This window comes from Onychomys torridus, chromosome 22 (assembly GCF_903995425.1).
Source record: "Onychomys torridus chromosome 22, mOncTor1.1, whole genome shotgun sequence".
In the NCBI taxonomy this organism is placed as follows: Eukaryota; Metazoa; Chordata; class Mammalia; order Rodentia; family Cricetidae; genus Onychomys; species Onychomys torridus.
The window spans coordinates 31,423,009-31,449,739 of record NC_050464.1 but is presented as its reverse complement, the minus strand read 5'-3'; the positions used below and the strand labels follow the sequence as shown (position 1 = coordinate 31,449,739).

At 48.8% G+C, this 26,731-nt stretch overlaps 1 protein-coding gene and 1 non-coding gene across 9 annotated transcripts in view; both read left to right on the top strand.

Moving 5' to 3' along the window:
• Hectd4 (HECT domain E3 ubiquitin protein ligase 4) overlaps positions 1-26,731 on the top strand; it is a 177,548-nt gene that overhangs the window by 144,267 nt on the left and 6,550 nt on the right. For 7 of the 8 annotated variants that reach the window (XM_036171561.1, XM_036171562.1, XM_036171557.1 and 4 more), the window contains 14 exons: positions 8-213; positions 3,884-4,063; positions 8,640-9,946; positions 10,703-10,910; positions 13,805-14,028; positions 14,114-14,265; positions 16,219-16,325; positions 16,909-17,032; positions 19,395-19,585; positions 20,393-20,539; positions 21,272-21,391; positions 21,791-21,946; positions 23,917-24,020; positions 24,194-24,415. In XM_036171561.1, the coding sequence (XP_036027454.1) occupies positions 8-213; positions 3,884-4,063; positions 8,640-9,946; positions 10,703-10,910; positions 13,805-14,028; positions 14,114-14,265; positions 16,219-16,325; positions 16,909-17,032; positions 19,395-19,585; positions 20,393-20,539; positions 21,272-21,391; positions 21,791-21,946; positions 23,917-24,020; positions 24,194-24,415 (3,448 nt within the window). The remainder of the gene's footprint in view (positions 1-7; positions 214-3,883; positions 4,064-8,639; positions 9,947-10,702; positions 10,911-13,804; positions 14,029-14,113; positions 14,266-16,218; positions 16,326-16,908; positions 17,033-19,394; positions 19,586-20,392; positions 20,540-21,271; positions 21,392-21,790; positions 21,947-23,916; positions 24,021-24,193; positions 24,416-26,731) is intronic. The other variant, XM_036171556.1, reaches the window with a different exon arrangement.
• On the top strand, positions 17,995-18,153 carry LOC118572818. Its single transcript, XR_004943521.1, has one exon. It is a non-coding gene; the product is annotated as a U1 spliceosomal RNA (small nuclear RNA).

The following is a 26,731-nucleotide window of genomic DNA, read 5'->3' as shown; positions in this document are numbered from 1 at the left end:
CTCTCAGCTCCTCTCTGTACAAGGCCCCGTGGGCGCGTGTGCTCGTCTATGGGCTTGGCCACAAAGTGAAGCGCACCGGCCAGCTGAACCTCATCGAAGCTGCCTGCTACCCCCGAGACGCCTCCCCAGCCAACACTGGGCTCGCCCCTCCACCCACAGCTGACCAGTATCCTTCTGTGGTTCTCTCCACAGACAAGGTCCACATCAAACTAGGTGAGTCTTTCTCAGCTCACAGTGTTGCCGATGGCGGGCAGCCGTGCTCTGCTGGCCGCCTTTTGGGAGCTCCCAATCCCATTGCTATGAGTGAAGTCAAAGACTACTCAGAGCAGAGTGTTTGAGAGACAATAGGTTTGAGGCCTGGCAGAGGCACAGAGGGATTATTGCCTTCTTCCTCAAGCACACAGTCTCACTCTTGAAGCCGTCACAGTCTGTAGCAATCCCATTTGCCAGATGTCCCTAGAGTTTCTGTTGGGACAGCTCCCTGGTGTCTGGTGGTTCTGTGAGCACCTGCTGCTTTTCTCTCTAGCATCCCTAGTCAAACCCCAGGGATTGGGGGTCTTGAGGGGTTGGTTGTTGGTTTGTTTTAGATTGTCTCTAAGTGTTGCCCTGGCTGTCCCAGAACTCTCTCTGTAGACCAGCTGGCCAGAACTCACAGAGATCTGCTTGTCTCTGCTTCCAAGTGTTAGGATTAAAGGCATGCACCACCATCCCTGGCCCTTTTTTCTTTTCTTTATTTAAATTTAAGTTAATTTAATGTGTGTGAGTATCTCACCTGCATGTGTGTCTGTGCAGCACTTGTGTGCCTGGTGCCCGCAGAGAGCAGAAGATGTGAGGTCCCCTGGAACAGTCTTGAGCCTCCATTTGGGTTCTGTCAATTACACCTGATCCTCTAGAGGAGCAGCCAGTGTTTTTAATCACTGAGCCACGGCTCCAGCTCCTACAGTCTTCTCTTTTTTTCTTTTTCTGTCGTTCTCTCTTTTTTTTTTTTCTTTTTTTCCTTTTTGGTTTTTAAAGACAGGATTTCTCTGTGTAACAGTTCTGGCTGTCCTGAAACTCAATTTGTAGGGGCTGGGGAGATGGCTCAGAGCATAAGAGCACTGGCTGTTCTTCCAGAGGTCCTGAGTTCAATTCCCAGCCACCACATGGTGGCTCAAAACCATCTGTAATGAGATCTGGCACCCTCTTCTGGCCTGCAGGGATATATTCAGGCAGAGCACTGTATGCATAATAAATAAATAAATATTAAAAAAAAAAACAAAACTCTATTTGTAGCCCAGGCTGGCTTTGAAGTCATAGAGATCTACCTGCCTCTGCCTCTCCAGTGCTTGATATAGATATAATAGGATGAAAGGGTAGATTAAGGAAGGAACTTACTTCTAAAGAGCAACAACTTGTTTAAAATGTTTTACATTGATATAGATTTTAGTTTATTGATACAAACTTAAAGTTAATTTTGTTATACTGTGTGTATATTTCTACTCCTGTTTAAGGTATTGTGTTTGTATAGCTCATTTAAAATTGTAATGGATAATTAAAAATAGATTAATAATTATCATCTGTGATAATCATACTCATAGCCATGTTAGTTAAGTCTTCTAGGTATACATAGAGATATTTCAGATAGATAGGTAATCTTCAAATACTTCAAAGACCTTCAAAATATGGCATTTAAAATATTTTTAAAATTTAGATTTTTCTGGACAGTGAGACATGTCTGCTCCTGGCAGCACCAATTTACTTCAGAGAGGAAAATGGACATTAAAGACATTTCATATCTTATCTTCACCTTTACAAAAATAGCCATTTGGACAAAAAACTGTTCTTGCCTGGACTGCTTGATCAACTAGACATACAAAACCCATAAAAAGGTGACCACTAAACTTGGCTTAACAAAATGGTCCTTCAGGTTCCTGCTTCGCAGAAAAAACTGCCAGACATTCTACAGGTCACTGAGAAAAATGATCGAGAGACTCTAGCCCTGTGGGCTAAAGACAAATGCCCCAACTTTACAAAAAAAACATTAGGTGACTGTCCAGGCTGCCAGCTGTCTCTGTCTACTCTTACAAGACTCCCAAAAGGATGCTTGCATCCTTCTTCCGGTTCTCAGACAATATTATATCCTTCTGAAGTCTTTGATATGGTTAAAAACTAAATAATTATAATTTTCTCAATTATGATAAAAGATAAATTAAATATAATACCTTAAACTCACAAATATAAAATAAATAATATATCTTCTTTAATAATATAACTATAATTCTTACTTGATAATTGTTTTATTATATATAATTTTACTATATAAAAGTTAAAACCTTCCTTAAAAAAAAAAAAAGAAAAGGGGAAGTGCTGTGGATATCGCTCTGTGTAAATAAAATTCTGATTGGCCAGTGGCTAGACAGGAAGTATAGGCGGGACAAGAGAAAAGAGAATTCTGAAAAGTAAAAGGCTGGAGAGAGAGACTGCCAGCTGCCGCCATGAAAAACAACATGTAAAGACACTGGTAAACCACAAGCCATGTGACAAAGTATAGACTAACAGAAATGGGTTAATTTCAGATAAAAATAGTAGATAACAAAAAGCCTGCCACAGCCATACAGTTTGTAAACAATGTAAGTTTCTATGTGCTTTTTTGGTTGGGTCTGAGCAACTGTGGGACTGACAGGTAAGAGAAATTTGTCCTGACTGTGGGCCAGGCAGAAAAACTCCAACTACAAGTGCTGGGATTAAAGTTGTTCCCTACCCACTGCCCATCAACCTATATTCTTTTCTCTCTCTCTCTCTCTCTCTCTCTTTTTAACTAGAGAGACAGCTCAGCAGTCTTTTTTTCTCTTAGAAATGGGACAGTTGTGAGCTGGCTGCCATGTGGTTGTTGGGAATTGAACCCAGGTCTACCAGAAGAGCAGCCACTGCTCCCAACCACTGAGCCATCTCTCCAGCCCTACACTCTTTTCTTAATCTTTTTCCCCCCATAGTCTTTTGCCTTCACCTCCTGCTGTTCAAGCTTTACATTAAAACAGGATCTTGCTAGGGAATAGTTCAGTAGTACAGCAAGTGCTTAGCATGTGCCAGGCCCTGGGTCCCACCTCCAGCACAATGAACCAAAACAAAGGTTTTTCTCTCTGTCATCTACATTTCTGGCATATGGACATCCACCTCAAGGTGCAGGTGAGGGAGTGTGCTTCCTCTCACCTCACCAAAGGCCCCTGAGACTCACGTTCCATCCCTGGTGCTCTCAGAGGGGATGGGTTGCATTACAGGTTGGGAGGTTTGAGATTTTCTTTCTCACGAGAGGTCACTTCAGTCAGACTTGGGCTGTGGCAATGAAATGAGGTAATGAGAAAATTCAAGCCCATGGTCGGAGGTGGAGGTCCGTGCAGAGCGCTGAGCACTGTTTCCATCACTATAAAGAGCAGGGAGACCTTCCCAGCTCCCTGCCAGGGTCCTAAGTGTGCCTAAGAACCTAAGTGTGCCTTGAAGCCATCGTCTTATGTAGGTTTCAGCTTGTAGGGAGTTGCGTCACTCAAAAGGGCGTGTCTTCAGGCTGGGCAGGCTTCCAGAAAGCCTCTTTCAGAGCAGACCTTACACCCATCTCTAGTTCTGGGCTTGAGGCCCTTGGTTTCTTCTCCTGTCTTCACTTAGTTCTTTAGTTATTTTGCTGTGTAGTCCAGACCTGCTTCAAACTCACAATCTCCGTTGGTAGGATGACAGATGGGAGCCACTCTGCCTGGCCTGGCCATTGACAGCTCACCAGATGGTCCCACTGCCGCTCTTTATCCCACTGCCGCAGCAGCAGGTCTGGAACCCTGGGCAGCAGGTGCTTTCTCAAATGGACCTGGGTCAGATGCTGCCAATCACACATGTTCTTTCTGGGCCTTTCTCTTAGGAGTATCCCCACCTCCTGGAGCTGTGCTGGTCTTGCACTCTCTGCCCCTGGAGTTCCCCCTGGCCATGGCCTTTGCAGAGCAGCTGCTAGCATGGAAATCAGAGGACAGTGAAGGGAAGTCAGAGGACGAGCCTGACGCCATTCCTGCCGCGGTCCTCCTGCACGTGGTGGAACTGCTGGGTGAGCAGGGGTCAGGGGTGGGTGGAGGCTGGCCTACAGGTAGCCCAGCCACTGCAACCTGTCAGAGCACTTGTGCTGAAAGTGGGCTTGGGAGTCCTGACTCCAAGTCAGTCATCTGCAGGGTATTGCTACCGTACCACCTGATGGCAGTTACCCATGAAGTGAAGAACACATTGTCATGCTTCAAAGTGTTAAATGTTTGCCAGGTATGGAGGCAGAGGTAAGCTGATCTCTGTGAGTTTGAGGCCAGCCTATTCTATATAGTGCGTTCTAGGCCATCTAGGACTACGCTGTAAGACCCTGTCTCAAAACAACAAACTGTAAATGTTGCCTCGTAGGCTTTTTCATAACTGATGGTGAAGGGAGGCATGGAAGGGAGGCACATGAGCAGTGCACCTATGAACGTCACAACCGCAGAGCTGGCGACAGACTTAAAGCACACAACACTCACAAATGGGCAACTTAGGGACCAGGTTCTTAACTACAAGCAAACTTACCTCCAAAATATTTAAAGTAAATACTGAACTTTAATCCACAGCGTTCCTGCTCATGGTCTAGAGGTGTGTTTCAAATTAGTCAGGACATAAGGTGGGGGCTGGATGGCTAGAGGTACAGCTGAGTGTGTACTAAAGCAGCTCCAGTGACTTGTTCATGGTGGAGGCTGGGCGGAGAGGGGGAGATCCTGGTGAAGAGTAAAACAAACCAGCTAGCAATCCCAGCTGCCTCAGGGGCCACATATGTCACTGAAACAAATAACCAGAGGAAAGGGAGTGTTGGCATATACTCACCAGGCAGTGACTAAGACTTGTTTACTGTCAAATGAGGTCTGGCCAGAGTTGTGTGCTTTGTCTTTTTTTCTTTCTTTCTTTCTTTCTTTCTTTCTTTCTTTTTTTTTTTTTAAATTTCTTAAAAGATTTATTTATTTATTTATTTATTTATTTATTTATTTATTTATTTATTTATTATGCATGCACTATTCTGCCTGCATGTATGCCTGCAGGCCAGAAGAGGGCACCAGATCTCATTACAGATGGTTGTGAGCCACCATGTGGTTGCTGGGAATTGAACTCAGGACCTCTGGAAGAGCAGTCGGTGCTCTTAACCTCTGAGCCATCTCTCCAGCCCCCCCTTTTTTTCTTTCTTTCTTTCCTCCTCCCTCCCTCCCTCCCTCCTTCCCTCCCTCCCTCTCTTTCTTTCTTTTTTTTTAATTTATGTAGACAGTGGTTCACTTTGTAGCCCTGGCTAGCCTAGAACTCCCCATTAAAACTAGATGGCCTTGTACTGGGATATGACACCATACCTGGCCAGAATTTTTATTTTTATTTCAACAAAAGCTAGAAAAGCAAATTTTTTTTATGATCCAATTTTTAGACACTGGCAACTAGGTCAATCTTGTAGGATGTTTAAGACACTCTGGGCGGTACTTATTGCAGGAACAGATGTCTATGCCATCGTGTTCAGGTTTGGTGAAGAATTCCCTTTGAGGAGGTCTGTCCTCTTACATAAGTGTCCTGTGGTAAAGGAAAGACTTGGTGGGGGTGACATAAGCCTTGAGCCTGGGGACGGGAGCTGTAAGAACTTCCAAGCAGCCTCCTGAGAGAGCAGGAAGCTTGCTACCTTCCCTGCAAGGCGCTGTACCTAAGCAGGAGCCTTGGGAGCCCCAGGAAGCACTCTACCCAATGAAAACCCCATCTGGATGGAAGCGACTACAGCCTGCTCCCTTGCAGCTCTGAACCAAAATGTTCACCATCCTCAGCTGCTCAAATACCTGAGATTTTACCACCTCCATCCTCTCCCAGACAACATGAAAAGAAGCATCTGGGAGCAGGGGCAATAGCACAGCTAGAAAAGTGTGTGCCTAGCATGTGCAAAGCCCTGAGTTCAATCCCCAATGCTGCATAAACCAGTGTGCATCTGATATGAAGAGATAGATATTGGGATATCTTTTTATTGGTTGTTTTTTTTTTTAACTTAATACATTTTTTAAAACTGTATACGTTACTTAAATCATGTACTCACCTCCCCATTATCATCTCTTGTTCCTTCCTTTTCCCACAAATCCTTTTTTCCCTTTGTCTTAGTCAGGTTTCTGTTGCTATGAAGAGACACCATCACCATGGCAACTCTTACGAAGGAGAATATTTAATTGGGGTGGTGGCTTACAGTTTCAGAGGTTTAGTCCAATATCATCATGGTGGGACATGGCAGTGTGCAGGCAGACATAGTGCTAGAGAAAGAGATAAGAGTTCTACATCTTGATCCTCAGGCAGCAGGAAGTGAACTGAGACATACCTCTTCCAACAAAGCCACACACATCTCCTAATAGTGTCACTTCCCTATGAGCTGATAGGGGCCGATTACATTCAAATTATCACAGCTATCAAGTAGGATTTTCTTTAAGCCAAGATCTCAGGCTAGCCTGGAACTCCCTTTGTAGACAAGGATGATCTCAAACTTCTGATTCTCCTGCCTCCACATCGTGAGTGCTGGGATTACATGTGTGGAGTACCGTGTATGTCTTATTTCAGACATGTATGCCAAGACCTTATACATGATAGGCAGGCACTCTACCATCTGAGCTCCATTCCCACCAGGACATCTTTTTTGATAACATTTTTTCCGCAAAGACGGTCATTGTCATGTGCCTGTCACAGACTCTGTCTTGTACCCATGAATTGTGCCTGGAGAATGTAATACTTTGTTCAAGTTGGTACCTTTCTGGTTGGTTGTTTGGTCAGTTAGGTTTTGGTTTGTTTTGGCTTTTGGCTTTGTTGTTGGTGGGTTTTTTTTTCTTGTTGTTTCTTGTTTGTTATTTGATTTTTATTTATTTATATATTTTTGAGACTGATTCTTGGTTTAGCCAAGCTAGTCTTGAACTTACCATGTAGCCAAGGATGACTTTGAATTTCTGCTCTTTCTGTCTCTACCTTCCGAATGCTGGAATTATAGATGTGTACAACTACACTTGATTCCTTTCTTTGTGTGCCTATATGTGTGAGTTAAGTGCACGTGTGCATGTGTGCACGTGTGTGTGTATGTGTGTGTGTGTGTGTGTGTGTGTGTGTGTGTGTGTACAAGTGCATGTGGAAACCAGAGGTCACTGTTAGATGTCTTCCTCAATTGTTCTCCATTTTATTTTTTGACACAGAGTCTCTTACTGAATCTGGAGCTCACTGGCTTGACTAGGCTGGCTGGTCAACAAGCTCCTGGGAGGCCCCTGTCTGCCACCCCAGAACTAGAGTCACATTGTACCTTGCTTAAATGTGGGTGTGAGAATCAGACTCAGCTCTTCATGATTCTATAGCACACACCAGCTGAGCTGCCTCTCCAGCATCTTTGTTTTTCTTTTTTCTTTTTTTAAGATTTATTTATTTATTCTGTATACAGTGTTCTGCCTGCCAGAAGAGGGCGCCAGATCTCATTTTAGATGGTTGTGAGCCACCATGTGGTTGCTGGGAATTGAACTCAGGAACTTTGGAAGAACAGCCAGTGCCCTTAACTGCTGAGCTATGTCTCCAGCCCCCTCTTTGTTTTTCTAAACTTCATTTTCAAGGAGTTTTTTAGTGTACCTTGCCATAACTGTAAAATGTAAGTATAAGAGAAGTACAAGGAAAATAAAGACTGTTGTGACGCTGCAAAGGCTACTATGTTAAACACAGATGCCTGAGGTGCTGCTCTTCCAGAGGACCTGGGTTCAGTTCCCAGCCACCGTGCATAGTAGTGTACAACTGCCTATAACTCCAGCTCCGGGGTCTGAAATCATCTCCTGGCTTTTGTGGGTACCTGCACACACATGTCAGATAGGCACACAGACGCAAAACTGTGAGCTGGAGAGATGGCTCTATGGTTAAGAACTCTTACTGCTCTTTCCAAGGACCTGGGTTCAGTTCCCACCACCCACATCAGATGGCTCACAACCACATGTAATTCCAGTTCCAGATCTGATGCCTTCTGACATCATGGGCACCTGCACACATGTGCTACACATAAAATTATACAGGGACACACATACACATACACATAAATTAGAAATTAATAAATCTTACTTTTAAAAAATGAAAACCAATCTTTAAAAAAAACATTATCCCTTCTTCCTTCCTCCTTTCTCTTCCCTTCTCTTCCTTCCCTCTAGTCTCTTCCTCCCTCCTTTTTTCCTTTCTCTCCTCTCCTACTCTGTCCTCTCTTTTTGCTTTCTTCTCCCCTTTCCTGCGTTGAGTATGCTGGGCAAACACTCATCCCCTGAGCTATACCCTAGCCCAGAGTAAGGCTTTCTTGTTGACTAAATTAGGCCAATTTTAAATCATTGTTCAGTGTGTGTTTGGAGTTATTCATCCCCAGTGGCAGGCATGCTGTATCTTGGGAAGCATCCTAATGGCTCCTGACTAGTCCTTTGCAGAGATGTCTGGCCTGAGATCTAGAAGCAGGCAGCGTGCTGTCGAAGGCATGGGCTAAAGGCCTTGGCCAGCCTGCCAGTGTGCACTGGTCTCTCCATCTCTAAGCTCCATCACAGTGCTCAGAGCTGTTCCTGGGAAGTGATGGGCAGTGACACGGTTACTCTGTTTTCTCTCTGTCTCAGGAAACTTCCTGTGGACCACAGACATGGCAGCCTGTGTGAAGGAGTTGGTCTTCCACCTCTTGGCTGAGCTCTTGCGGACAGTACACACCCTGGAGCAACGGAAACACCCGGCTGGCCTGTCCTCCTCTATCGCCCTCCAGCTTAACCCCTGCCTGGCCATGCTGATGGCCTTACAGTCAGAGCTGCATAAGCTGTACGATGAGGAGACCCAGAGCTGGGTCTCGGGCAGTGCCTGTGGTGGCTCTGGCGCAGTAGCCGTGGGCGACCAGGGCAGGTTTTCAACCTACTTCCATGCTCTCATGGAAGGCTGCCTGGCAGTTGCTGAAGTAACCCTGCCTACCAATATCAGTGTCACAGCTAGTGGGGTGACCTCAACGACCACCCCGAACCTCAGCGACTCATCCTCTTCCTCCTCTTCCTCCCCGGGACAGACACCACAGAGCCCTAGCCTCCTGTCCAAGAGGAAGAAAGTCAAGATGAAGCGGGAGAAGGCCTCCTCCTCCAGCAAGCGCCAGTCCTCCCGTGCAGCAGATGCGGACTCCACCGTGCTCAGCATCGGGGGGAGCAAGCCCGAGGACATGCTGTGGTTCCACCGTGCCCTCACCTTGCTCATCATTCTCCGGCACCTTACCAGAAAGGATCCACAGGGCCTGGGTGTAACAAGTGATGCAATCGCCGATGCCTGCCAGGCCCTGGTGGGCCCCACTGCCCACAGTCGCCTGCTAGTGATCTCGGGCATTCCCACACACCTGGATGAAGCTGTTGTCAGAGGTGCTATCCGCAAGGCCTGCAATGCCCATGGCGGTGTCTTCAAAGATGAGATCTACATCCCACTGCAGGAGGAAGACCCCAAGAAGCCAAAAGACAAGGCTGAGGGTGGCGACAGCAAGGTTGAATCTGAGAAGTTGCTGGGGTTCCCCAGTGTGGACAGCTTGGAGGGGAGCACGTCCAGCAGCCTGGCCCCCGCCATGAGCATCAGCGCCTCAGCTTCTACCAGCCAGGCCTCAGTCTGTAGCTCCCAGGGTGTTTCACAGACTGCTAGTGACCTCTCAGTAGACCCTCTGCCCTCAGGCCTGGAGCTGCCTGTTCCTCCTGTCCTGTTGGAACCCCATGTGGTGTCCAGCCAGGAGAGCCTGGACATCTCCTTGTGCAGCACTGGCAGCCTGGGCAGCCTGGGCAGCCTAGGGGAACCTCTGGACAATGCAGAGACAGCATCTGTTTCAGACGTGGGCTCCATGTACACGGTCACTTCCCTGGATACCCAGCCCCTCACAGCGCGCCCTATCAAAGGCTTTGCAGTGGTGGAGGTAATAGCTCTCAGCCTTGAAAGCCTCTCAGCCTTGATCTGGCCAACATGGCTTCTCCAAGCTGCTTCCAAGGAGTTAACTAATAGGCAACATGGGGTTCTGGGGAGCTCCTGGGCAACTCTCAGCAGCTGCTTTTCTTGAGGTCAACTCTAAGAGGGACTTCCAGTCTGGTGTTATTAAGCATAGGCAGTTCATTGATGTGAGTGGGGTGAGGGTCTCCGGCAGGTACACTGGAGGACCATGGCAGTGTTTTGAGAGGCACTGTGATGGCAATGTGAGAATCACATACACTGAGCTCCAGGCACGCTGAGTGCAGGTGCTGTGTGTGACCAGGTGAGAGCCACTGCAAATGCCACATGTTTCTTGGGCCACCTTGTTTAAAAATGAGGCATCTAATGACTTCCTGCACTTTTGCAAGAGTTAGACTCCAAGGTAAAATCCAGCACTGGGATACAACACTTGCTTAGTGTGCATGAAGCCCTGGGCACGTGACCCAGCACCACTGTAAGAGGAAGTGCCCTCTCCTTTGGCTACAGAAAGCCCAAGGATAAGAGAGCTTCCATCAGTTTGCTCTCCTGACTGTGCTGTCTTCCTGGGGACTGGCCAGTCTTTAGGCTCCAGAACTTCCCAAGTGAGCTGTTGTGTAATGGCCACATTGGCATTGGGAGGGAGCTTCTCAAGAAGGCAGGCCAGCAGTGCCCGTGCTCCGCCAGGGCAGATCCATCCAGAGCCCAACCTTTTTCTTTGTTCATACAGATAAGGTCCCGAGCCAAAATTGAGAAAATCCGAGCAAGTTTATTTAACAATAACGATTTGATTGGCTTGTCAAGTCTGGACGGTGAGGATGAGTTGATGGAAATGTCTACAGAGGAGATTCTGACAGTGTCTGTGGTGAACCAGAGTCTGTTTGACACTCAGGGGAGCCCAGGGCTAGAAGACTACTTCAACGACAAGTCCATTAAAGGTGGGCTGTAGGGTGTGTGTGCGTAGTGTTTGTAGTTTTAATTTTTAATTCTGTGTATTTATTTGTGTGTGTGTTCATGCCCATCATGGTACCCACGTAGAGGTCAGAGGACAGCTGTAGGGGTTCCTCTTCTCCTTCCACCAAGTGGGTCCCAGGGATCAAACTCAGGTCATCAAGCTTGGAGGCAAGCACCCTGACCCACTGAGCACTCTTGGCCAGATTTTGGGTTTTGAAATAGAGTCTCATATAATCCAGGTTAGCCTTGAATTCCCAATGTAGCTCAGACTGGCCTTGAATTCCTTGTTCTTCCTGCCTCCACCCTTCAAGTGCTAGGATTACAGGTGTGAGCTATGCGCTTTTTTAATTTAATTTTTACTTACTCCTTTGGTGAGCAGTTTAAGTGTACAGAAATTTTTGAGCTCTCTGCTAGCTGACAGTGGCCAAGTATGTGCGTCTCTGTAGAATGGAAGGAACACTTGAATTCAGCCCAGTGCACAGGGCTTTGTGTTGAGGGTAGCTGGGCAGCCACAAGCCATGTCCCAGATAGCTACCCAGGGCCCTCCTGCTCTAAGCCCGTTGTGGGCTTCCTTGTCACAGTGTATCACGGTACTCTGTCCTATGTAGCCACAGACAGGACTGCTTGTGTTTACAGGGTTCATGTCTCACTTTTACAACTAGCCAGGGGCTGGAGCATTGTGTCAGTGCTTAAAAGTACTGCTGCTCTTCTAGAGGACCTGGGTTCAGTTCCCAGCACCCACATGGTGGTTCACAACAGTCTGTAACTCAAGTTCCAATGGGTCTAATGCCCTCTTTTGACCTCTGTATGCACCAGGCACACATGTGTTACACATACATACATTCAGGCAAAACATTCATACACATAAAATAGTGAAATCTTTAAAAAAAAAAAAAAAAAAATCTGACAAGGAAAAAACAGTTCAGCATCTTGCAGTCCCAGCATTTGGGAGGCTAGGGCAGGAGGGTCGCCAGAACTCAAGAGTTCAATAGCATCCTATAAGACCCCATCTCAAAAACAAAGGCAGAGTGGAGGACTGCCAAGATGGCTCAGTGGATAAATGTCCCTGCCATCAAAACTGATGATCTGTGTGTGGTCCCCCAGTCCCCACACAGTATAAGGTGAGAACCAGTGTCCACAAGTTGTTGTCTTTTGACTCACACATTTATGTTGGTCAAAACACACCTATGCACACACTCAAAAATAAATGGATGAGGGCTGGAGAGGTGGCTCAGAGGTTAGGAGCACTGACTATCCTTCCAGAGGTCCTGAGTTCAGTTCCCAGCACCCACATGGTAGCTCACAGCCATCTGTAATGTGATCTGGCGCCCTCTTCTGTGTACATAATAAATAAATAAATCTTTTTAAAAAGTGAATGAATAAAAAGCTAGTGGTTCTTCATCCCACCCAGCAAATATAAAACAGCACTGTTGATATGGTAATATTTTGTTAGTCATAAGGTTTGGAGAGAGGTGCCTTAAATTTTGTGCCTGAGCAGCTGCCTGGCTGCCCCCAAGGTCCTGTACTGTTCTTTTGAGAGTATATTTTGCCCCTCACTTCCGCAGATGAACAGCAGAGGATTATTTACAGGGTGTCCAAGGGCTTCCCATTGTTATTGCTTCCTAGTCTCCCCCACTTTGAATCCAGAATGCACTTTTAGCTCCTGACTCTATTACAGGCTTTGATAATGCAGATTGGAGCCTCATTTTGATGCCCCTTCATCCCCATCCCCCTGCCCCCCCCCCCAACACACACAGTGGTCTCATGTAGTCCAGGCTGGCTTCAGACTCACCATGTAGCCAACACTGATCTTGAATTCCTGGTTCTCCTGCTTCAACCTCCCGAGTGGTGATAGATTCCAGGTGTGTGGCACCATGCCCAGCCTTAGAGACCCTGCTTTTCTCCCTGGCCACTCTGCCAGTTTCGCATGTTCTCTCATAGCACAATGACTGATTTTCCTACTCTGTCATGCAGCAAGCCTTGACTGCCTAGGTGTTCTTTTACTGCTTTTGATTGTCTGGTACATTTGTACTGTTTAAATTAAAATAAGCTGGTCCTGGAGAGATGCCCAGTGGTTAAGAGCACTTATTGCTCTTGCAGAGGATCTAGGTTTGGTTCCCAGCACTTACATGGCAGCTCATAACCATGCATGACTCCAGTTCCAGGGGATCTAGTGCCGCCTCTGACATTCATGAGGTGCACATACTTAAATGTAGGCAAAACAGTCATGCACATAAAATAAAAATAAATCAATCTGAAAATAGAGTCAGGCTGAATGGTGGTGCACACCTTTAAAAAATAAGAAAAAAAGACTAAAGATTAGCTAATGCATTAGGGCAAATAGGCCTGAGAGCACAGCAGCTGATTAGGAGCTATTGCTGCCTGGCCCAGAGGACATGCTCAGAGGGCTGCATCTCACTGCAAGGAAGTCTGGGTCTGTAACTAAGGTGAGTGCCTGAGGATAAGGACCCAGCTACCTATTTCCACCTAACTTACTCTATCATCTACCTACAAAAATGTGCAGTTGTGGGCAGGTGGCTCAGTGAGGGAAGGAATTTGCTGTGAAAACCTGGCTACCTGAGTCCAACCTGAACCCATATAATGTTGAAGAGAGGAAACTGCCTTTACAAAGTTGTCCTCAACTCAGCACTTACGATGTGGTACACACACCTTCATTATGCACACACATATTCATTAATTAATATTTAAACAAGTGGTTGCTAGCCAGGTAAGAGGATTAGAAATTGAAGACCAGCCTCACCTTCATGAGACCTTGTCTTTGAAAACAGAACACAGTTACTAGAAAAGATGCTTTCAGGGTGTGTCCTGGCATAATATGTTTATGAATATTATTTAGTCTTGTCCTATTTTGTAACAGGTGAGAAATTGGTGCCTGGGGCCAGAGAGGTCCTGACAGAAATATTTAAAAGCTGCGCCCACTCAGAGCAGACGCTGAGCCTAACACCAGCGAAACCCATCAGGGTCTCTGACATCTATCTTAGCAAAGAGCAGATCAACTCCCAGAGCCCAGGCAACCTCCTACACCTCTTCTTCACCAACGTCCGGCCTCCAAAGAAGGTGCTGGAGGACCAGCTCACACAGGTAACCACCCTCCACATAGTCTCTGTGCTGAGCCTGGCTCCTCTTCTAGGCTGGCCTGAGATTCCTCCACTTGTATGCTCCACAGATCCTGAGGAAATATGGCGTGCCCAAGCCGAAGCTGGACAAGAGCAAGTACAGCAAAGCCGGGAAGGAGCAGCACCCCGTGAAGGTGGTGAGCACCAAGCGGCCCGTCACCAAGCCGCCTGCCAAGGACAAAGCTGTGCTCAGCAGTCTCAGGTGCACGCCCAAGGAGCTCGGGAAGAGGGTGGCTGTGGTGTGGCCTTCCAGCAGGTGTCTGAGAGACTGCGGCACCCCTGGGGCAGCCAGGCACGCCAGCTGTCTTCTGCTCTGCTGCTGAGGTCTTTAGTACTCAGCCTTGTCCACTGCAAGTTACCATTCCACCTCGCCTGTGAAGGTAGTAAATCCTGGACCATGTGGACTGGCAGGCAGACAGTGTGCACTGAGGAAACATCACAGGTGTATACTTTCAAATAAGTCATACTTTATCCATACACATAAAGCAGTTGTTTCAGAAAGCTTTTTAATGCATGGAGGGAAAGACTGATTGGGGCTGGGGCCATAGCTCAGTAGCAGAATGTGCATTCAACATGTGCGGGGCCCCAGGTCCTTTAATTTATATGCATATATCATTTTCTTTGTCTTTCTTTCTTTTTTTTAATTTTTATTTTTCAAGACAGGGTTTCTCTGTGTAACAGCTCTGGCTGTCCTGGAACTCACTCTGTAGAGCAGGCTGACCTCAAACTATCAGAGATTTGCCTCCTGAATGCTGGGATTAAAGGCGTATGCCACCTGTACGTATCAGTTTCTTAACTGGCATGAAATTCAGAAGAGGCTGAGGCAAAAAGATCACAAATTCAAGGCCTACCTGGCCAGAGAATGAGCTCCTAAATTGCCTGCTCAAAACAAAAAGCCAAGAGGACTGGGGATAGCCAGGCATGGTGGTGCACACTTTTAATCCCAGTACTTGGTAAACTGAGGCAATAGGATCTCTGTGAGTTTGAGGCTAACCTGTTACACATAGCAAGTCCCAGGCCAGCCAAGGCTACATAATGAAACCCTGTCTCAAATAAATAAATGAATGAATGAATGAATGAATGAATAAACAAACAAATAAATAAATAAATAAATAAATAAATAAGGCTGGGAATGCAACTTAGTGGTAGAACATTTGCCTTGTATGCATGAGGCTCTGGGTTCACTTGCCAGTGCTGCATAAATGAATGAATGAATGAATGAATGAATGAATGATAACTTACCTCAGAGTTGTATTGTGTTAGAAGCCTTCCAGAACTGTCTATGGCTACACTAGTGAATCTGTTCCTATGCAGATGGGGTTACTGTGCGCAGTGTGAGCACCAAATGCATTAAATGCATTAAAGGCATGCACCACCACTGCCTGCTAATATAACTTTCTTAGGACTGGTGAGGGCAGGGGTTGAACTTTTGGGAATGGAGACAGGATCAAGGATTCAAGGTCAGCCTTGGCTACATAGTGTGTTCCAACTTAGACCCTGTGAGACCCTGTCTCACAAAACAAACGAAAACAGGGTCTTACTATGCAACCTCAGCTAAGCTCAGACTAGTGATCCTCCTCCATCAGCCCAGGAGTCGCCGGCACTTCCTGTCATGGCTAGCTTTAGTTTATGACTCAAATCCTCGCTGCCCTGATAGCCCTTGCACTGCAAGTGTGTCTAGAAGAGTCGTGTGAGTGATCAGAGATATCCTACACCCTTTCACTAACCACTGTGTGCAGATGGCCCTGCCCTGCAGACCCTCCAGTGTTGACAGCACTCGGTGCTGTCCATGTGCTGCTCGGTACCGCTGCCCTGTGGTCTCTCGGGAGCATTGAAAATGTGAGTGCAGCTGAGAACCTGAGCTTGTGAAGTACTCAGTTTCACTTAATTTAATCCTAGGTACTTGTTACATAATCTTGCTACTGGTTACATTATTGAGCAATGTCACTCTGAATATATAGAAAATGTTTGAAAAGAGTTTCAGGAGTTCTCACTTCTTAAAGCATTGGTTTGTCTTTGTAGTATGCTCAGAACAAAGCCTTCCACTCAGCTCTAGGTGACCCCTGTGCCATAGTTGGGGTGTGTGAGGTTCTGTGTTGCCTGTTGGGAGGTGATGTGGACATGTATATCCTAACTGCAGTGCTTTGGTCTGTAGCAGGACTGCATTAAGTGAGAAGAAGCCGACCGTGAAGGCAAAGTCACCTGAGAAGAGCAAACCAGATGAAAAGGATCCAGAGAAGTCACCCACCAAAAAGCAAGAAGGTACCATTAGTGGCTGGAGAGCCCGCTTCCAGTCTCGGGATGGCAGCCCACTCCAGGACAAGCTTCTTGGCCAAGGCCTGCCTGGACCCCTCCACCCTCGGGATGACCCGGCCCTTTATGCTCCCAGCTCATTTGAGTTGCAGTAGAGATGGGAAGTGTTTCTGCAAACGGTGGGAAGTACCCCGACTGCCGGTATTGTGGCCGTCAGCTTAAGGGAGGGAAAAAGAAGAATGGATAGTTACAACTGAAAAGCAAAGGGGTGGGGATTTGCTTGAGGTTCCTAGAAGGCACTTGCCTAAACCAGTGAACCAGCCTCCTGGTGTCTTAAGCACACAGAAAGCTGTTCCCTGTGTAGGACCTGCTGGGTCAACCTTGTGTTTCTAAAACTTGGAGAAATAAGGGATGGAAAGCCATGGCCCAGCCTGGGTGGGAGGCTGGGTGTGTGGAGGCTGGGTCACACTGTGATGAACACTGGGGGCATAGTGAGGGGAGCTAGGCAGAGGAGGCCGCAGTGTGCAGGCTTCCCGCCCCCAAATGCACACTTGTTCCCGCCTCTGACTGCATGCATGTGCTGTACCATCAGTTCCTGAGGAGAAGTACCTGACTCTAGAAGGATTTCATAAATTCGTCATCGACCGAGCCAAGCAAGACATCCGCAGCGTCTGGAGGGCGATCTTATCCTGTGGCTATGACCTTCACTTCGAGAGGTGAGAAACTGCCCTCGCTCTTGGTTGAGTCCAGGATAGAACTGTTTTGGCAGGCAGATGTCTCAGCTGTCGTCCTGCTGAGCGTCTGCTCTGTCTGTCTGTGAGGCTATGGCCTGTGAAGCTGCTCCATCAGTTTACATGATTGTCAAGTGATTTTTCTCTTTCTTTTTTTTTTCAAATCTTGACTTTTGGTGCCATTACATACATGGCTTAAATAGCAGACACTTCTCCATGCAGTTCTGGAGGCTACTGGGGCCTCCCAGGGACCAGCACGTGGTACCCTGCTTATGTCATCTCATTCAGCCTGTCCCTGTCCTTGCATGGCCTAATCTCTGCTTGCTTGCTTTTTCCTTCCTTCTTTCCTCCCTCCCTCCCTCTCTCCCTCCTTCCCATCCATCCTTCCTTCCTTCCTTTCTTCCTTTCGTTTTTAGACAGTGTCTTACTATGTAGCCCTGGCTGTCCTCGAGCTCCCAACATAAACCAGGCTAGCCTTAAAAGCACAGAAATCCATCTGCCTCTGCCTCCTATGTGCTGGAAATAAAGGCGTGCACCACTATGCCCGGCTCTACTCTTTCTCTAAAAAGATATCAGGCCTGTTGGATTGGGGTCCACTTGCATGGTTTCCTTTAGCTTTAACTCTGTAATTACCTTAATTATCTCTCCAAGTATTATCACAGTGCATTTGGGGCACACATATTAGTCCATGACAAGGACACTGCTTATTCTAAAGTCTTTCTCAGATTGCCTTGGGTCTCCTTCCTGTGAAGGTAGTAGGAAGGCAGGACTTGAACAGATCCCATGGACCCTGCAAGGCAGGGCTCCCTCCTGTCCACAGGTGAATCCCTAGCAAGCAGGGAGTCTTCAGAACTGAGGAACTCCCCACTTTAAACCACACACAGGTCCCTCAGCCTTGTCCAGAGTTGGGGATGCTGAGCCACAAAGACGTTGCTGTCATATTTCAGAGACTTACTTGGCAGAGGCAATCCCATGATCAGAGTGCTTTTTCCAGGTTGCAGCTTATCCATTGCTTTCTGAACATGCTGACCCCTGTAATTTCACCAAATGTGGGAAACCCAACCCCATCATGTGGTCCTGGGGGATTGTGTTTACACTCTACCCTGATTAGGGAATCTGCTTACTCTGTAGACATTAATTAGGTTAGAGGGACTTTGGGGACTAAGAGCTGTACTCTAGGTGGGAGGGGACTAACGGGACCATCAGTGAAATCTCTAGTGAATATTCCTTGTGTGTGACAGTGGAAGGGCCTCCCCTTTCTTCACCAACTGGTCTAAGGACAGCCACAGCTAATGCCAGCTCAGCCCACCAAGTAGGGGCTGGGCAAGAACTCTCCAGTGAGAAGGAACTTGGCTGTCTGAGCCCCTATGTGGGGCTGAATTGGCTTCTAGTGTGAAGAGAACAATGCACCGTCCTGTCCCTTCCTGAGATGCTGTGGCTCGCCTAGCACATGACCCTTGGCTGCTAGGCAGCCCAGCCTTTGCCAAGCTGACAGCTCTGTGTTTGTGTGAGAGGGATGTGCACACTGACCATATAGCTGTTCTGATGATTATAGACATGGACAGGAGACACCTTGTGGTTCTGTCCAGGTTAGCAGCTTATAACAGTCAGGAACCATCTCTCCCCATGTGGTTTAGAGGTTGGTGTCTTCAGCCCTGTTAAAGACATTGCCCGCAGTCTTGAGTTTTCCAGTTTTTCACACAGTTGATGTTATGGGGTCCCATGTAGTCATTCCCGTGGTTGTCCAGAGTTCCATTGCTAGGAACAGCACAGTTGAGACAGCAGTTCCCAGGGATGACATGCAGGCTGTATCCAGTGTCACTGCAGCAAAACAGTCTTGCAGTAAAGCCTTTTGAGCACACCTTGGTCTGTCCTAACCTCTGCAGGTCAATGCTGGAATGGGGTCACCTAGTTGAGGGGAACTATGTTGGTACCAGAAATAGCTGACCACCAACCAGTCCACATGGATGAAGTAGGCACCATGCTGTGTGCTTTACAGTCAAACTCTCATTGAATTCCTGTGACACATAGACACCAATGCCATTCTGAGCTCATGTTATGGAAAAGTAAACCCAGGCTCAGAAGTGGGTATGCTTTTACCCCAGGTCACTGAGTGGTCCCCATGTCTCCCGAGGACCCCATACCTCAGCCTCAGAGGGAAGCACTTGTGCATGTGGGTTCCCAGACTTCCCACAAGGCTACCCTGTGCCCACACTCCTGATCACATACTTTGAAAGAGCTTTCCCTCATGAGGAACAACCTGATCCTCCCCGAAATCCCTGAAAGACGGGGTTTAGATGTGGCTGTAGACAGTGCCTTACCTGGTGCCTCCCCTGTCCTGCCCCAGGTGTGCCTGCATCGATGTCCGACATGCACAGAAGGCCTCCAGGAAGTGGACACTGGAGATGGATGTGGCTCTCGTGCAGTACATCAACAGACTGTGTCGTCATCTTGCTATCACACCAGCACGGCTCCACCCTCACGAGGTGTATCTTGACCCAGCTGATGCCACAGACCCCAGGATGGCCTGTCTCTCCAGTATGTGGCCTCTAGGGTTACTCCCCCATGCTGCAGAAATACTTAGGGCTCCCCATGTGCATCAAACTGAAAGAGAAGAGGGAGCTCTTACGCTGGCCAAAGTAAACCATTTTAACTGTTTAATGCTCGTTAAAGCCCAGGTGGGGTAAGGAGCTCAGAGTAGACAGAGGTCCCTGCCACCATGCTGAGGTCAGGCTGCTGTGAGGTGAGAGGGTCAGATTCTGCTGACCTGCAGTAGAGGGACTGTCCATCAGGGAGGGCAGTGCATTTTCCTTAAAACTACAGAATGAACAGTGACAGAGCACTAGTGAGTCACCACTGCAGCCGGGCATCACCCTGGCAGAGCCTTTCTGAGCAAAAATAGAGGAGGAGTGGAGCGGGGAGAGAATAGAAGTGGGAAGAAGGAGTGGAAGGAGAGGAGGGAGGGAAACTGGTCAGGGTGTAAAATAAATAAGTTAATAAATTATAAAACAGAAACATGGAGGGCCGAGAGTGTAACTCAGGAGCGGAATGATTGCCTGGTATACATAAGGTCCTGTATTCTTTCTCCACAAAAACTCTAAGACCATATGCAACCCTGGCATGGCCCGAAGGAAGAATAGGGGTAAAGTTTACATTCCCAGGGCCTTGCCCCTGTATTTGCTTGGTACTGGCTTGTGTTCCTGGGGAGCCCCTCACTCACAGCTCTTCCAGGCTCCCAGGATAAACCCCATGGAGGGGGTCCCTGACCCCACTCCAGTTGTCTTCCTAGGAGCAGACACTGTCTGGCGTGGCTGGCACTCAACCTGACCACCTTCCCCTCTACAGATGTGCCTATCGAGAGCTTGCGCCTACGCTTCGCACTGCTCCAGTCTCTGAACACCACACTGGAGACCTTCTTCTTGCCCCTGGTGGAGCTGCGTCAGACACCCATGTACACACACAGCATTGCTGCCCTGCTGAAGGAAGCAAAAGGTCAGTACTGGGTCTCCCTTAGTGCTGGCAAGCAGGAAGGCCCACCCCTCACTGCTGGCAGGCAGGCCTCTCTCAAGCAGCAGGTTCCCTAAGAGAAGCTAATCAAAAGTAGCCTGATCTCTGAAAAAAGAAAACTGTAAAAGTTGAAAGCATTCAGAAATAAGGTTGGTGCCATCTGCCCAAGGCCCTCAGGAACTAGTTAGTGCATGTCTGTCCCGTCCTTGGTTTATGCACAGCACATCATATGGATGGGGTGGGGTAGAGACAGGTGGGTTCAGGGGGCTCACTGGCCAGGGAGCCTAGCTGAATCAGTGAACACCAGGTTCAGTGAAGGACCATCTCAAAGGGATAAGACAGATGGTGACGGGGACACCAGCATCCTCCTCTGGCCTTTCTGCATGTTTACACACACACACACACACACACACACACACACACACACACACACACACATCAAAACATAAAATGAGCACCAGTAAAGATGCCTGATGTTGACCTCTGCCCTCCCCGTAGGCACATGTGTGTTCCTGTACCACACACATAAAATAGATGGTATTTTACACGTGTGTCTATCTCCTACCTGTTTGTGTTTCTGTGACAGACACCTAGGGCCTAACTAGAAGACCTTCCAGAGGGTGGAGGGGTGAACATGGCCCCCCCTGGGTTGCAGGGGAGGCTGGGAATGAGGAGAAGCAACTATATCCCACCTCTCTCCCACATTTCTCTCTTCAGGACTGATCTTCTACGACACAAAGGTGACTGTGATGAATCGGGTTCTAAATGCCACTGTGCAGAGGACAGCTGACCATGCAGCACCCGAGATTACCTTGGACCCACTGGAAATTGTGGGAGGTAGGGCAGGCTGCAGTCCCTAGACAAGCTGGCCCTGAAGCCCCCAGGAAGGGCGTGGCAGGGCTGTCCCAGCCCTTGCTCACCGGGCTGCCTCTGTCTGTGTACTAGGTCCTGATGCTCCAGGAGGGCCACACAGAGTGCAGAAGTCGTTCTCAGTGGGAACATGCCCTGGTTCTATAGTTAAGGACAGGGTTGGTGGAGCCCAGACAAGAAGGACTCAAGGGAGGAGCCAGGTGGGAATTTGTGGGGAAAGCCTCTGAGAGCCTCTAGGTTAGCTGCCAAAGTACCACATATGCACAGAGGGAAGAAAGGCTGGCTTGGGCTGACCACGCTTGAGTCTCCTAGTGAACAGGCATGGCCTGGCCACTGAGCTTATGATCTATTCCCTTCCTTTTCCAGGGGAAATCAAAGCCTCGGAAAACTCCTACTTCTGCCAGGCTGCCCGGCAGCTGGCCTCCGTGCCATCTTCTCAGCTCTGTGTCAAGCTGGCCAGTGGTGGTGATCCCACATATGCCTTCAACATCCGCTTCACTGGGGAGGAGGTTCATGGCACCAGTAAGTGGCTCTTGGGCTGGGTGCAAATGCAGAGACAGGGGTCGGGGGGTGGGGAAATAGGGAGGACTGAAATCCCAGGAGAGCTCTGGGCAAAAGAAATGCCATAGCCCATAAAGCCGGGCATTGGTGGCGCACGCCTGTAATCCCAGCACTCGGGAGGCAGAGCCAGGCAGATCTCTGTGAGTTCGAGGCCAGCCTGGGCTACAGAGTGAGATCCAGGAGAAGCTCCAAAGCTACACAGAGAAACCCTGTCTCGAAAAACCAAAAAAAAGAAAGAAAAAAGAAATGCCACAGCTGGGTCTGGTGGCACAATCCTGTCTCCCCAGTCATTTGGGGGACTAAGGCAGGACCATCACAAGTTGAAGACCAGTTTAGGGGAACAGAATGAGTTCAAGGCCAACCTGGACAATTTAGTGAAACCTTTCTCCAAATATAAAAAGTAGGGAAAAGGAGGGTTGCAGGTGGTGAGGACTCAGATGGAAAGAGCTGGGCATGTCGGGAACCAGGAGTGGGCAGGTAGGGATATAGTGGGGCTGGAGGCTCAAAGTGACGGGAGTAGAGAGGATGGGGGGTGGAGAGATGGGGTGGAGAGATGGAGTGGAGAGATGGAGTGAGAGAGAGATGGAGTGGAGAGATGGGGTGGAGAGATGGAGTGAAGAGATGGAGTGGAGAGGATTGGGGAGCAGGGGGATTGAGTGGAGAAGACTGGAGGTGTGGCTCAATTGTAGAGCACTTTTATGAGGTCTTAGGCTCAATTCTAATACAAAGTAAAAAAAAGTAAATGTCATGTCCTCACCACCCTGGGCTATGGAAGTCAGACTAGCCTCCATTGACTTTTCCTATCACATGGGAACTGGGCACCTGCACTATTTTGGGAATTTGGTCAGTCTCTCCAGGCGTGGAGACCTTACCCTTCCTAGCACACTAGTCCCACCCACACACCTTTCCTAGCAAAAGGCACAGCTAAGCAGCTGCTTGAGCCTAAAGTTCAAGTTGCCCATGCGACATAGACATTGGGGTCCCTCCATTAAAGTGGTACCCAGCTTCATGTCACTCATTGGCAATGAGGAAGAACAGATGAGATGTCCCTTGGCCCTGCCAATCATGTTTGGAACTTTGACCTGTTGTAAGTGAGTGAAGAACTCTTCTGCCCCCCATTTCCCTCTGTTCCGACCCATGGACACACAAGCAGCCTCAGCCAGGGAACCCTTTAGATAGTCCCCTGCCTCAGTGTGCAGCTGTGTCCCTGAGTGCCAGGTGCAGGCTCCGTACCTTGCTGCAAGACCAGCATCTTACCATCACACAGACGGGAATCTGAACTCCAGAAAGCTCACCAGCATCCCCACAGCTGGCCAGGCAGCTGCAGCTCCAAGCTGAGACCCTACTGACCACAGGTTCCAGCCTGAATCAGGCCCCTGCCTCTCAGGCCTTGACCTGCCCCAGACTGGGCCTCCCCAAGGCCACACCCAACCTACAATGTCTTGAACCACCTGCAGCCTGCTGACCCTTGGGTGCCAGCAGGAGCATTCTAAGTGGGAGGGGACAAAGAGGTCCCAGCTGTCTACAAAGCTGCCATATCTGGCCATCCTCATGTGTATTCACTGAGCCAGGGCATCTCTGAGAGATGGTGAGAGGCAGCATGGACAAAAGCAACCTTTCATGAGGCTGGGGACATTGGCACAGTTAAGACACGCTGGGACTGCCACTCTTCAGACATGAGTTTCCATTTCTTCCCCTGTGTGACAGGACACAAAGAAGCCTGGGCACAGGTACCTTTGTAGAGAGCTGGGGCCAGCAGCTCAGCAGACTCAACCTCAGGCCTCCACGCTCAAACAGGCAAGACTTCTTTCCACACACTGTAGGGGTTGGCAGTGAGTCGACCTTGCAGTCCTGGCAGATGGTTGTATGGAGGAAGTGCTATCCAAGGAGCTCAGCCAGGGCTGAGACCTGATGGTCTGTCTGCTCTGCAGGTGGCTCCTTCCGTCACTTCCTGTGGCAGGTGTGTAAGGAGCTACAGAGTTCCTCACTGTCACTGCTCCTGCTGTGCCCCAGCTCTGCTGTCAACAAGAACAAGGTAAGGCAGGGGCACGTGTCCTTGTGGTCCTGGACCCTCTCCACAGACCCCCCTGGCCCATGGGGCAGCTCTGAGGCCCAGCTGACTGAGCATGGGAACTGGGTATTTCCTCACAGCACCTTCCCTTCTGCATGGGACACATGCTCAGAGGTGACCTGACCTCGATCTTGCAGGGCAAGTACATCCTGACACCAAGCCCCATCACCTACGGGGAGGAACAGCTGCTGCACTTCCTGGGCCAGCTGCTGGGGATTGCCATTCGTGCAGATGTGCCTCTCCCCCTGGACCTGCTGCCCTCCTTCTGGAAGACACTGGTTGGTGAACCCCTTGACCCTGACCAGGACCTGCAGGAAGCAGACATCCTCACCTACAATTACGTCAAGAAGTTTGAGAGTGTGAGTGAAGGCACATTGTTTGGGGACAGCAGGGCCCCAGGGTCATCTGGGCTAGCACTCCATAAGGACCCAAGTTTCTAGGGAAAGAAGCAGATGGATGCTGCTGCCACTCTATGGGGCCAGTTTACCATGTCCGTAATCAAGGAGACAATGAAATGTCCAGGCAGCTGAAAGATGAGGGGTGTGTGTGTGTTTGTGTGTGTGTGTGTGTGTGTGTGTATGTGTGTGTGTGTGCGTGCGTGCGTGTGTGCGCGCGTGTGTGTGTGTGTGTGCATGTGTGCATGCGCGCGCACACCAGGTTGGGTTTCAATGTTAAGCTCCAAAAGGGACAAGAGGTGAGCATGGGGCCCATGCGGACAGCAGGGACTTGTGGAGATAGCACTCTTGCCTCCCTTTGCCCTCTTGGAATACATGGTAGTCAGGACATAGTTTCCTACAGGAGATGACCGGTGTTTGGCTGCAGATAGGCCTGTGGAGTCACTGGCATCTCATTGGTTCTACAGAGCCACCATGTCCCTGCGTAGGCAGGCTGTTCCTCAGGAGCTCCAGGTTGCCTTCCCTGTGTTCACAGCACTTTGAGGGCTTCCTTCCAGTCTTCCAGCACCAAGGGAAGAGTGGGAGAGGTGACAGGGGAAGGTGCAGAGCTGCCAGGGAAGCCAGGCTCTCCTCGCCGTCAAGACTTAAGAGAGTGGGAAGGGGTTTCCAGCTACTTCTCCCTCCAGCTCCCTGCCTTTTTTGACACAGGATGAGGTGTGTGTCTGAGGCCTGCCAGGGCTGTGCACTATAGGACCTTGACTGAGAGTTGAGGCTCCTCTGGTTCTACCTCTGCCACCTTGTCAGCCTGGGAGGCACCTCAAGAGCAAGTGGTTTGTTGTTCCCTCAGCCTCCAGTGGAGGGCGACAAATCCCTGGCTGTCAGTCTGTATAAAAACAGGACCACTGGCCTGTGGTGACACAAGATTTAACCCAGCACTCGGGAGGCAGAGGCAGGTGGATCTCTGAGTTTGAGGCCAGCCTGGTCTACAGAGTGAGTTTCAGGACAGCCAGGACTTCACAAAGAAACCCTGACTTGAAAAACAAAAACAAACAAACAAAATCCAGGAAGCCTAGAATTATCTGACAGGCCCAAGGAGTACCCCCACTGTGGGCTGGGGTGAGTGTGTGTGTCTCAGCCACTGTCCTGTCCTTGTCAAGAGACACTGTCTTAGTTAACAGGCCCAAGGAGTACCCCCACTGTGGGCTGGGGTGTGTGTGTCTTAGCCACTGTTCTGTCCTTGTCAAGAGACACTGTCTTAGTCGGGGTTTCCATTGCTGTGAAGAGACGCCAGGACCATGGCAACTCCTATAAGGAAAACATTTAATTTAGATGGCTTGCTTACAGTTTCAGAGGTTCAGTCCATTATCATCATGACAGGGATCAAGCAGCATGCAGGCAGGCATGGTGCTGGAGGACTAGCTGAGAGGCCTACATCTTACAGGCAACAGGAAGTCCACTGAGACATTGGGTAGTATCCTGAGCATAGGAAACTGTAGTCGATTATTTTAAGGTGTGTTAATTTTGTTTATGTTGTATTTAACTCTGTGAAGCTGTGTTACTGTGCCTGTGTAAACACATGATGGTCTAATAAAGAGCTGCATGGCCAATAGCAAGGCAGGAGAGAGGCTAGGCAGGGCTGGCAGGCAGAGAGGATGTATAGAAGGAGAGAGCTAGGAGGAGAGAGCTAAGATCTAGCAGCCAGACGAGGAGGACAACTCCAGGGGCCAGCCACCCAGCTAGCTACACAGCAAGCCACAGAGGAAAAAGTAAGATTTACAGCAGTAAGAGAATGGGAAAAGCCCAGAGGTCAAAGGTAGATGGGATAATTTAAATTAAGGAAAGCTGGCAAGAAACTAAGCTAAGCTAAGGCTGGGCATTCATAAGTAAGAATAAGCCTCTGTGTGATTTACTTGGGAGCTGGGTGGCGGGCTCCCAAAAGAGCCAAAACTAACAACAGGAAACCTCCAAGCCCGCCCCCAAAGTGACTGCAGCGAAGCCACACCTCCTACTAGTACCAGGCCTTAGGAGATTATGTCACACGCAGACCGCAGCCACCATGACCAAGGCAGCTCACAAAACAAAGCATTTAGCTGGGGCCTTGCCTATAGTTTCAGACAGGCATATGGACAGGCTGGAGAGGTAGCTAAGAGCTACATCCTCATTCACAGGCAGAGAGACAGAACTGGGCCTAACCTGAGCTTTTGAAACCCTAAAACTTCCCCTTCCTCCAACAAGTCCAAACCTCCTAATCCTTCTCAAATAGCACCACTCTCTGGTGAC